General features: G+C 38.1%; 2 protein-coding genes across 3 annotated transcripts; both read left to right on the top strand.

Annotated features, from left to right (window-relative positions):
- The first annotated feature begins 1,200 nt into the window (after positions 1-1,200).
- On the top strand, positions 1,201-4,384 carry LOC126623445 (magnesium transporter MRS2-I-like). Of its 2 annotated transcripts, none has more exons than XM_050292349.1 (11): positions 1,201-1,743; positions 1,843-1,875; positions 2,176-2,326; positions 2,511-2,632; positions 2,787-2,861; positions 3,106-3,336; positions 3,419-3,463; positions 3,548-3,592; positions 3,716-3,745; positions 3,834-3,953; positions 4,043-4,384. In XM_050292349.1, the coding sequence occupies exons 1-11, from the start codon at positions 1,459-1,461 to the stop codon at positions 4,127-4,129; spliced, it is 1,224 nt and encodes a 407-aa protein (XP_050148306.1). In that variant the 5' UTR covers positions 1,201-1,458; the 3' UTR covers positions 4,130-4,384. The 2 variants fall into 2 exon arrangements, with proteins under 2 accessions (XP_050148306.1, XP_050148307.1); XM_050292350.1 differs by having other exon boundaries at positions 1,202-1,743; positions 1,846-1,875.
- A 2,942-nt stretch (positions 4,385-7,326) lies between these two features.
- On the top strand, positions 7,327-11,504 carry LOC126623444 (E3 ubiquitin protein ligase DRIP2-like). Its single transcript, XM_050292348.1, has 8 exons — positions 7,327-7,557; positions 7,680-7,919; positions 8,731-8,830; positions 9,323-9,656; positions 9,809-10,245; positions 10,355-10,405; positions 10,718-10,790; positions 10,941-11,504. Exons 2-8 carry the CDS (start codon positions 7,805-7,807, stop codon positions 11,112-11,114), a joined length of 1,284 nt encoding a protein of 427 aa, XP_050148305.1. The 5' UTR covers positions 7,327-7,557; positions 7,680-7,804; the 3' UTR covers positions 11,115-11,504.
- The last annotated feature ends 663 nt before the right edge of the window (positions 11,505-12,167 follow it).

The following is a 12,167-nucleotide window of genomic DNA, read 5'->3' as shown; positions in this document are numbered from 1 at the left end:
TAATATCAGTATCCACCCCTCTCTTTATCTGCCATCTATTTTATGTTATAGCTACTAAAGTTATAGTGTGATATTTTGCACCTGCTTCGCTCCTGTCCTTAGAAAAGTTATCTCTCTAACTTTTGCCTATTTATAACACGTTATCATCACGACTCTCTAACCTTAAATAGTTTCTAGAAACAGCTTTTCTGCTCCAATAAAGAACAAATTTGGGCTAATTTTTTAAAGCACTATCCTAATTTAATTTCAATAATTTTTAAAATTATTTTAGCCATTAAATTTCAATTTGGGCTGTTAAATCTTTTTTTACACTATTGGATTTGATCATATTAGATATCAACCGTTAGATTCAATGAAACTATAAATATCAAACAAAAACATTAACTAAATTAAATGTGAACCGTTGGATAACCAACTGCCCGTTTGAATTTCAGCCGTTGATCATCTAAAAGAGTCGTTGGCTCACTTTTCTTGGCCGACATTTGTTGGACACACCCACGTGGGTGGGGCTACCCTTTGCAACAATGATAAATGTTGGAGCAATGCTGGAGTGCGTCCTTCATGTGGCGCGAGTGGTTTTGGGCGCCTGTTGTCCAAGTCCCTCTCTTCCACTCTCACATGTGGGCTTCACAAAACCTTGGCCTAAATATGGCTTTTTTATAGTTTTAAAACTTAACCCCATTTTAGAACAAGGGTTGGAATGAAATGAGGAATAGAAGGAAAAATTTAGAACTTACTCCAAGAGTTGGAGTTGGTCTAAATAAGGTGAAATTAGCTCTTGGCCTAGTAGTACTTCTCTTTTGGCCGAATAACACATATTTTCCATTACGATTTAAAAGTTAGCTATTTTCATAAAGTGGATATATCGTTTAACTTTTCCCACCTACATAGGGTCAAAGTTCAAACGCAATCAACATAATCTCAGTACAACTAAAGGTGTCCGTTCTACATGTAGGATCGACACACTAGACTTCGACAAATTCGCAGTTCCAATTTTTCCATTCACTTCTCACGAGAAATAAGCACTATATCAAAACCAATCACTGGAACACCTCAATCCTTAATGTAAATACGTCGTTAAATTAAAAACTGCTTAAGGCAAATAATTTATGAGAGGGAATGTGGGCGCACGCGCCGTTTAATGCGGGTAAAACTTGATTCCGACATATATTTCTCCCCTATCAAAAGTTTACTTGCACTCTTACACTTCCACCGGCAGCCACCAAGCCATGCAAATATCTCCACCACATTTTAAAGCTCCAAGTTTTCACCACTGTTTAACCTCCAAACCCACCTCCCCAATCCCCAATCCTCCAAATCCCATGAATTCTCCAAATTTCCCAATCCACCAACAAACCCAATTGATTGATTCACAAAAAGTTCAAAACTTTCCACTTTCCCACTTCCCCTTATTCCTTAATCTGCTTTCCCAATAAGCAGCTTTTCCCAATCGGAGATATGTTAGCTCTGGAAATGGCCCGGGATGAGCTGCTGGTCCCGGCGCCGGAGGACACTGCTCAGACGCAGGCTCAAGCCTCTGCCGCCAGCAAGAAAAAAACTGCAGCTTTGAGAAGCTGGATTTCGCTGGACCATGACGGGCAGGGAACGGTTTTGGATTTGGACAAGCACGCCATTATCCACCGAGTTCAGATTCACGCTCGAGATCTTCGGCTTCTCGATCCATTGTTATCGTATCCTTCTACAATCTTGGGCAGAGAGAAAGTGATTGTTCTTAATTTGGAGGTCGGTTGTGAGATTTCCATAAGTGCCTTTCGTTCTTATTCTGCTTCTGGCTTTTTTTCTTGTACTAAACACTGTGCTTTTATGGGATTTGGGTTCCAGCAGCACATCAAAGCAATAATCACAGCGGATGAGGTAATTAGATTAATGTGTATTTGTACTGTTTTATTTGCCTTTGCCTTTACACTTCTTATTGTTTGTTATAATATAAGTAGCACTAAACTAGCAACTAATCACAATTAGCATACACGTAGCTAAATAGCCTCGAGGCAGTGTGCTCCTCCTCTGCACCCAAGTTTAAATCCATATCACGTAGTTTAGTTTGAATTAGAGTAGAATAGCCGAGTATACTTGTGAGGAGAATAATGAGTGGATTTCAAATGCATTGAAGTAAAATATATTCTAGGCAAATGGTTAAGATTGTTATTGGTGTAGGTACTGCTTAGAGACCCGTTTGATGATACTGTACTTCCCATCGTTAAGGAGCTTCAAAGGCGTTTGCCTCTGTCAAGTACCAATTTCAATGGCCAAGGAGAAGAAGAAGACGCTTCTGGGGTACAAAAAGATGAAACTGATGAGGAAAATGGTGTGACCTCAAAACTTCTCCCTTATCGGTTTATGTCAATAGTGTTGCTCAGGAAGTTTGAGCTCAATTTTCCGTGTTCCTAGTTGCGTTAGTATGTTTCCAATTTGGTACCCAAGTTTTGTGCTTGTTGTTTATCTGTTCTTTGACTTAATTTCCTGGTTGTTTTGTTTATGTCATGATTTAGAATTCCCATTCGAATTCCGAGCTTTAGAAGTTGCACTAGAAGGTATCTGTAGTTTTCTTGATGCGCAGACTAGAGTTCTAGAGGCTGATGCTTATCCGGCTTTAGATGAGCTGACCTCCAAGGTAATGATTCTTAGAATTTCATTTATTTTCTAAATCCCTGATTGCATAACCAAAGTGTTTAAAGCCCCCTAATTACATTATTTCATAATCCATGATAGAAGGAAAACTTGTTTAGATTGTTCTTCTCTGTTGAAACAGCTGGAATTATTTGCAGATTAGCAGTCGTAATTTGGATCGTGTTCGGAAGTTGAAGAGTGCAATGACCAGGTTGACAAATCGGGTTCAAAAGGTATGACAGTTACCAATATTATGCTGAAAACGCCAGTCATATGCTAATACTTAACTGCATTCCTCTTATGCTCAGTCATGCAGGGGATTTGTTTCTTGATTTAGTTCTGCAATCAATTCCCTTAACAATGTTGTATTGTTTTTGTTGCCACGAAGGTAGAAGTTGCAAAAAATGGCAAATATATATTTTCTAATTTTCGCTTACAAGTATGAACTTATTTCCTTTATGGAATAATGCATTCTAGGTAAGAGATGAACTCGAACAACTTCTTGATGACGATGATGATATGGCAGACCTTTACTTGTCAAGAAAGATGGTGGGGACTTCACCTGTCAGCGACTCTGGCGCTCCAAATTGGTCTCTCGCCTCACCTACTATAACTATAGGCTCGAAGGTATCAAGAACAAGCAGGGCGAGTGCTGCAACAACAGTTGAAGAGGAGAATGATGTCGAGGAACTTGAGATGTTGCTCGAGGTTATAATTTATCACAGGTTTTGTACTCTTGTACAGCCAAACCATACCTGAAGTCTGAGTTGAATCCTGTTATCTTTTGCAGGCTTACTTTATGCAAATTGAAGGCACGTTGAATAAATTGACAGCGGTATGCATTATTACTACGTTTGCAGTATCCTAACTTTCTACTTATATGAGATAAAACTTACACGATTCATTCTTTTGTTACCAGCTGCGCGAATACATCGATGACACAGAGGATTACATTAATATCCAGGTAATGGTTGTTCACATGATATTGAAACCTTGATACACTGATTTCAGACTTCACCTGCGCAGTAGTTTCTTTAACAATATGCACAGATTTAACATGTCTGATCTAATACGTATTTCATTGCAGCTTGACAATCATCGGAATCAGCTAATTCAGGTAATGTCTTTGGGACTCAAAAAAGAAACTATGCCGACGTTTTAAGTATATATCCTTTTTTATGGTTAACATGAGTTTCCTGTGACAGCTAGAGCTGTTCCTAAGTTCTGGAACTGTTTGTTTGTCTATGTGTTCTTTGGTGGCTGCAATATTTGGCATGAACATCCCGTATACATGGGCAAAAGATCATGGATACGTATTCAAATGGGTACGTATACCGCCACAGTCCACGTAATTTCCTTCACTTCTTTGGAGATAAATTTTCATTTGAAACTCCATTTCCATAACATAACTTAGGTGATCATCGTCACGGGGATAGTTTGCGGCTCCGTTTTCTTGTTGATAATCTCGTACGCTCGGCACAAAGGTCTTGTTGGATCTTGATACTCATACCATTTGATCTGTTGGGAAAGATGTATACATAGTAGAGCTTTGCAACTATCATCATCATGTATTGTTATGTACAAATATAGGCAGCATTGGCTCAAGGGGTTACTTGTAGTTAGCAATTGACCGAATAAAGTTTAATGTTGCGATTACGTTGGCATCAACGTGTAGGAGATTGTAAAAAGCTTGTAGCTCAATTGGTTACGGGCATTGTTTACTCTTCCACTCCGAGTCACGTGTTCAATTCTGTCTCATCCAATATCGCTTGTAGATAAATATGCATGAGATTTTGTTCTGGAAGTCAAGTCATGGTCTTTAATTACATGCTAATCAATCTTATTACATGTTAATTCTTAATTCACAAATCTGGTTCCTCACAATTGTCCTGTTACTTAACTGCTATGACCCACTTCTAGGAGGAGGAGGAGCATGCCGCACGTGACTAACATGTTTTACATGTTCTTCAACTATTGTTGTGCTGGCTGTCTAGGTGGCATTTCGTTCACATTTGTGAATTATTGCATATCGTCTTTATACAAAGGAATCTTCATTTTTTTGGAAAAATTAGGGATTAGGAGTGGGGCTTATTCCACCTCGAATTTTAACGATTCGAATCCTCTATTTTGTTAGTCTCAATTCATAGATAATCTTTGGAAAAATTCAATTCAATCCGAAACCATTTGTCTATTTAATTATCAAGATCAAATTTCGTTGTTTCTTATATAACAAATTATTCGTTCATTTTTTTAACTCAATTAAATGTTTTAAATATTTCTGATTTAGCTAATATTTTGCAATGATGATCTATGAGGTACAACTTGAAAAATAGACGATTCAGATCGTTAAAATTCAATGTGGTGTAGACCCCACAACTAATTTTTATTTTTATAAAAAAAAATAGGGATCCCATTTCTTAAAAGCTTTCTATATATATATATATATATATATATATATATATATATATAACGCTTTTTTTTTTTTTATAATTAAGATCATGCTGAATGTGGAAACATTTTTTAGAAGGGGACAATCACTTGCAACTCATCGAATTGTGTACTTAAAATTTGGTTTACGCATGATCTCATGTTTTCATCCCTAAACTCATCTCTCCATGATATTAATAAACTGAAATTTCTTTTTGAGACCCATGAAGTGGATAATTTCTTCAGAAACGCACACATGGTAGATCGTCTTAAACTGGTTTAGGCATGATCTTATGTTCCATGTCAACTGTCCGATCAGAACAGAAACACACAAATGATAAATCGTCTTAAATTATAGTCTCCCGTGGCTCCAATATGACAACTCGTCCGTCTTTTCTAGTCTACAACAGCCATGCCGAATAATTTTCCGGTGAAGCGAGTTTCATGGCAACCTCTGAAAACCCAAGGCTGCCCTACGACGGCCAGCGAGTATAATTTTAAGTAATAGTTACAAGGGGTTGTGTTAGTATGACATTGACGTTGAAATGGTCTCGATATTTTTAAAATTAGGTAATTTACATTTTGCATCTCAAGTTTCTATTCAATTACAACTTCGACAACATTTTTAGAATATTTCAATCTTATACGTTTACTTATTATTTCATTTCAATGTCATACATTTATCTAGAATTCCGATAGTTTCTTCGTCTATGTGAACGACGCGGGGCCGTGCTGGGGAAAGTGGTGGCTGAGCCCTGCGGGTAAAGTATGGTTTTTATAATTTAATTTACACAATCGACGTCGGCGAAGGACTTGTCGAAGGGTTGCTGGAGAAGAAGGAGAGGGTGAGCCCATTTTATAATTACAAATGATTTATTTGTTTTTATTTACGTGGCGCATGTTTTGTCGGGCCTGCAGCGTTTCATACAGGCATATAACGAAAAAACCAACAGAAATTACGAGAGATGTATGGCATTAAAATCAAATAATAACTAATATGAAATTGAAATATTTTTAAAATGTATATATCATTATATGAGGTTATAAGTTGTAACTGGACAAAAATTGAGGGTGTAAAATATAATTAAAAAAAATTGGCATTCAAAAAGCTCTGAGTAAATACGAGAAAAATTCCCCGCTCCACCTTATTAAAAGCAAAGAGGTCAAACGCTGGTGGTTGTTTCTTGTTGCTACCGAATACAATGAAAAGACCAATGATAGAACAATTCATACAGTGATATTTCGTGCTAGGTACACAAGGGAGGTATAAACCTAATTTTTTTTAGAGAATTTTAACAAAATATTTTTTATACTGTTTATTTTTAACGAAAATGATATTTTTACTCTAAAAAGTCAGTTCTGATATATTTACTTACAAAACTTTTTGGTCATTTTAATTAAAACTCAAAGTTTTCAAGTTTTTTATTTTTTATCGTGGTAACTCTGTATAATTGTATAGGCTTCCCAAAGATTCCACCTGGCCTACGGATTCACATATTGGGTTGCTCTTCATGAATGAGGATCCTTGCCGGATTTTCTTTGTGAGGATTTCGGGGTTCCTTTGATCACATAGGTTCATCGTACATCGTGCGATCAATTTTCGTCAGGTACATTTTATATTTAATTTTAAATAAAAAAATTTACAATGATTTATGACCGCACAATGTACGATGAACGGATGTGATTGGAGAATCCGGGGAATCCTTTAATATGTCCGTTCATCGTACATCATACGATCAGAAATCATTTAAAAAATTTTATTTAAAATTAGAATACAAGTACTACCTGACGAAAATCGACCGCACATTTTACGATGATCGGACATGATTGAAGAATTCATTGTATCCTCACAAAAAGAATCCGAAAATGATCCTCACGAAGAGCATCCGGAAAGAATTATCATTCCCTCTTCATACCTTTGCACATTAATTTCACTGCGCGGTAAAACACAAAAGTGAAAAAGTGAACAATGGCGATTGGAAAGTGGAAACATGGCATGGGTTTCAAGTAGCTTTGACTCAGTCCATTCCGTACGTGAAATCTATTTTTAGCAAATTAAAAATAAAAATACCAAAAAAGTTAAATGCGACCGCCCGCTATCATGTACATGTGGACACAAAACAAGACTCACACTTCCGCAAGACTCGCCGTCGGGTGCACGATAACCCAGTGCGCACTTTAATATCAGCACGCACCCTCGGCGCACGTTAGTCACACCCCCCCATCTTCAACTGAACCTGGTCTTTAAATTTCAATTTAATATTGCTTTTCGAATAAGAAAATGAAATAAAATTAGTCAAAAAAAAAAAAAAAAAAAGGAAAAAACTTCATGCTCTTTTATGACGAAGAGCGAGCCTCTCGATTCAGATCAATAATCCTTGACCCTCTGGTCGAATCCATCAAAACCAACGTCGAGTACTCGGAAATCGATCGAACCCATCTCGCAAATCTCACTTTCCCACCAACCAAACGGCTCAAATCTCCCTAGCAGCTTCAACAGGGGTAATGATAATCTATTTCTTGCTTTCTTCTCCCTTAGATTTTGCTGGGTTTTCCTCATCTTTTTCGCCTGCTTTGTTGTCCCGTTGGTGTTCTGATTTTTGTGGTTTTTGGGTCTAATGCAGGTGGATTTGCAGAAATGGACGTAAATTTTGTGCGTGCCGCAACATGCAGTGTGTGAATACGTGGGGGAGTTCGGAATTTTGGAATTTATAGAGTGGGAGGAGTTGGAGGCTTGGTGGGGTCGGAGATGGCGAATCCGGTGGTGAGAGTGAGGAGGGAGACGATTGCGGCATGCATGACTTGTCCTCTTTGCGATAAGCTCTTCAGAGACGCCACCACCATATCTGAATGTCTTCACACGTGTGAGTCCTCCTCATTCCCTCGTGCCAAAGACTATTTGTTTTTCCTGTTTCTGCCGATTGCGTTTCTGATTCTGGAAATTTGGAGTGTGAAGCTGTGATTTTTATGGTGTTTTGGTGTTTTTGGTGATCTGGGTTATTGGTATTTTGCATTTTTGTTAACTGGGTTTGGCTTGGTATTGAGTCGTTTGCTGGTTTTGGGATGTGGGTTTTTGGAATTCCATGTTTTCCAAGACGGTTTCCTTCCTCGTTCTCTCTTTCTGTTTACGTTTTTGGACTCGAAGATCTGAGGGGAGCTTTGCCTGTTGGATTTGCCAACCATTTGATGAACAACCAGAATCTTATTTCATTGACAATTTGACATGCTTGTTGATGACTTCGAATGCTTGACTAAAAGGGATATAATTCCGACGTCTCTCGGAAGGCCTCTGCTTGCAGTGGCCTAAGTTGCATAACCGCATTGCATTCGTACATGTTCATTGGATGGAATCCTGAGAGTGTGTAACAAATGGATAGAGTTAAAGTCATGTGTTCTTGAAGGTAGAATTACAAACATGCAATTATGTTCAAAATCCGTACCAGTGCGCAACTTACAGACTGGCTTCTTTTACTTTAGCTCGTTAGCTGTCTTTTCTTTCCGTTGATTAAGAATTTAGTTTACTTCATGCTGGGTTTTCTGTTGCTTATCAAATTAATTTCGCGTGAAGTTTTTCTCGGACCGATCCTCCACCCTCCTTTTCTTTTTATCGTAAGTTTCTTCTGTGTACAGTGTAGAGAATAGTTATGATTGGTTTTTTTGTTTGTGCTTCTCCAGTTTGCAGGAAGTGCATATATAATAAGATTTCAGACGAGGAACTAGAAGTCTGTCCAATATGCAACATAGACCTGGGTTGTGTTCCACTGGAGAAATTAAGGTTCCTATTTTGTTAACTTATCATCGGATTATGCAAAATAAGTACTTAAATGGATTATAATATGCAATTTTTGGAGTGGTTGGTTTTCGTTCATCTTTTTCAAGCAGAATCATTCATTTTTCACTTTTAATCACAATGCCATGGTTTATGCCATCAACATACAGCCTCCCCATATTAATTTATTGGCAAAGAACTGTTCTTTGATAAGTGAGTTTATTGTGGGATGATGACAAAATAGGAGGATGGTACTACACCTGATATGGATATGCCTCGTAATTCTTTATGATCTTCTCTCCATGTGCATGCAGTCGCATTTGCAACCATTCAACGTTCTTGATTTAGATGCAGATGATTTGTAATTCTCCAGTCCTTGTGCCCTTGTCATGCAACTGTAAATTGTACTTATTGGGCAAGCATGCACATCCATTATTCATGATTTTTGCTGATTTAATCATATGATATATTGATGGTTTTAGTTACCTTGGTTATCAGGCCAGATCACAGCTGGCAAGATGTAAGGGCTAAGATTTTCCCTTTTAAAAGAAGAAAGGTAAGTGCACCTGAAGTTATGCCTTCAGTTACATTACCAGCTAGAAGAAAGGAGAGATCTCTCTCGTCGTTGGTGGTCAGCACTCCCAGAGTATCAGCCCAGGCTACCATGACGGGAAGGAGAACTAAAGCTGTTGCAAGAAAGGCTTCTGCTTTACAAGCATCCAGTTTTTTGGTTGAGAGGCCTATTAAGAAAGAGGAAAGTTCAGCAGAAGATCACCTAGAGAGCAACAGCTCACCTGAAGCCTCAAATAAGTCCGGTCAAAATAACAAGCCGGTAAGTGACGGCAACATTCTGTCTTATCTAGCTTTCCTTATATGCATTTGTTAAACTGCTGATGAGGTTTTATTTCCACAAACTTAAATGAAAGTTTTGCATTTGGATAAATATACCAATGCATTTATTGGTCTCAAATTTGGCTGGCACAGAGTTCTTTTTCTGCTGAGCCTAGCCAGCCTGTATCCAATAAAGAAACTGAGGATGGCGGTGAACCATGGGAAGGGAAATTGGATCTTTGGAAACCATTAAATTGTTTGGTCGAAGTTGCGAATAGGACCAAGTCGCTCAAATCCAACTCCCAAGGGTCTGAAAATAAAGTAGAACCAGTGCATGTAAGTGAACCTCAGGTTCGCAAGTCCAAAAATAAGGAAAACAAAGAGAAATCAAAAGTTGAGGAGGAAAAGAATAGTACTTATCCTACCTCTCCAGACACAGTAAAACCTAAAAAGCTGCGTAGGGTTCGACGAAAGAGGGAATCATTTGCAGAATCAAGCATTTCACCCCAAGCTGTTTTGGATGCAACTTTTGGCAAACATGAACGAAGAGCCGGTCCAATTTGGTTCTCACTCGTAGCTTCTGAAGACCAGTGAGAAACAACTTTAGCTTTGAAAGATTATTTGGATTATTTAAAGAATTTTTTGGACAAGTTGCTCTTCCTTTCTTTGTGTATTGATTTGTTGAATTAATGGTTTCAGGGAAGGAGATGAACCCTTGCCTCAAATTCCGACAAGTTACTTAAGGATAAAGTGAGTTCTTTACGGCTCTAATGCATGTTTGAGTGCACCACTCATCATTGCATGATGAAGTGTTCAATTTTGCAGTGCTATTTATAAGTTTTATGGACAAGCTAACGTATGCTGCTTCATTCTTAATCGTTAATGAACTCCATTGTTTGATCTTAACATTCCGGAAAAAACTGTATATGTTCAAAATTCATCACTGTTGGTACTTGTAACTTTTGTCTACTCAAGATTTTGAAGATACGAGAATGATTTTGTTATGGGAAGAGTTCTCTAATGATTGTCTCATTAGTCTCATATTTGGTTCTTTTGTCACAGGGATGGGAACGTGCCTGTCTCGTTCATCCAGAAATACCTAATGAGGAAACTAGACCTCACTAGCGAAGCTGAGGTAAGCCAATCCATTTTTGGTTTAATTTGAAAAGACTACTGGAAAATCATTCCAAGTACCCAAATTGTCTGTTTTTCTTCGGAATATAGTTAAATTTTTACTATATGTTGCTTGCTTCCTTCGGTAACGATTCATTAACATTTCTTTCAGGTTGAGATTAAATGTATGGGGCAACCAGTGGTTCCCACGTTAGAAATGTATAACTTAGTTGATCTGTGGCTACAAATGGCATCCCCTCCAGAACGAATTACAGCATCTGTCGGGTCCTCTGCGAAAGATTTTGTGATGGTGCTGGCTTATTCCCGAAAGGTCTCAAACTCCTAACAGTTCTGTCATGTCTTTTCCATAGAATTTGTGAGATGATAGAGATGCAGTTTCTGATCCCGGCATGTGTTGTATGAGTATGTGTTGCAAACTTTGCAGTCAGAGTGTTGTTAACTGCTGCTGCCCACGGCAGTGTCAGAGGGGGCGAATGAACTACTGAAGAAAAACTCGCTCATCTTCCCTCGGTACTCAAGTGTGGCATGTTGTTCTTGGCGAATGGTCATTGCAATGTCTGTATTATACCTGATCAAATTTTCTTCTTGTTGAAATTATCGATTCGCATCATGTAATGCACTAGTTCTATGAACCTGACTGATACACAGTTTCTGGCCGCACTTTACTTGTCTGTAACAAAATGCCAAGTACCAATATACAAAATATTTTTCCTCTTGTGCATGTAGTCCATTCTTTTTTCTCGTATTATCGATGGGGACTATGGAGATTCAAACTCAGTATTTCTTCTATATTTGAAATAAAAGTACCACTAGACCAATAACTACTTTGTCCACCGCTATATTATCACTATTTTCCCAATGCAATGACTTGGCCTCGCCTGGTGATTAGACTAATAGCTTTCGTATCTCTACTCACATTACAATACGTGAATTAGTTATTCGTATTATATCCTCAAGCATTTACACGTGATTTTGGAACTGTGCTGTCCACTTCTCCATCACCTTTCAACGATTTTGGGGACCAGATTTTTCGATTAAAACTTTAAAAGAGATTTTTATCGGAGGCATGAGCGTGTAAACTAATGATTCAAGTGGGAACTAGAAACAGTATCACGTGCGCACGTGACTTTACAGATTAGCTCTCAGCACATAACAGTTCCTCCAGCATCTGGTTTATACGCCAGTGGCCTTTTACCACAGTCGTTGAGAGAAATGTTGCCCTTCTACTACGGCGTGGTTTCGAACCCAATTGATTTTCTAATCTAACAAATTTATCGTTTGACAAAAAAATTATAAAAAAAAGGCACCTGGTTTATACTATTTATATGCTTCCCCATGCTGTAAAGGCTGCAACCTTTTTCTGCCTTTGAGTTGAGCC

Source organism: Malus sylvestris, chromosome 5 (genome assembly GCF_916048215.2).
Source record: "Malus sylvestris chromosome 5, drMalSylv7.2, whole genome shotgun sequence".
In the NCBI taxonomy this organism is placed as follows: Eukaryota; Viridiplantae; Streptophyta; class Magnoliopsida; order Rosales; family Rosaceae; genus Malus; species Malus sylvestris.
The sequence above is the reverse complement of the archived record's forward strand: the minus strand, read 5'-3'. Positions and strand labels throughout refer to the sequence as shown.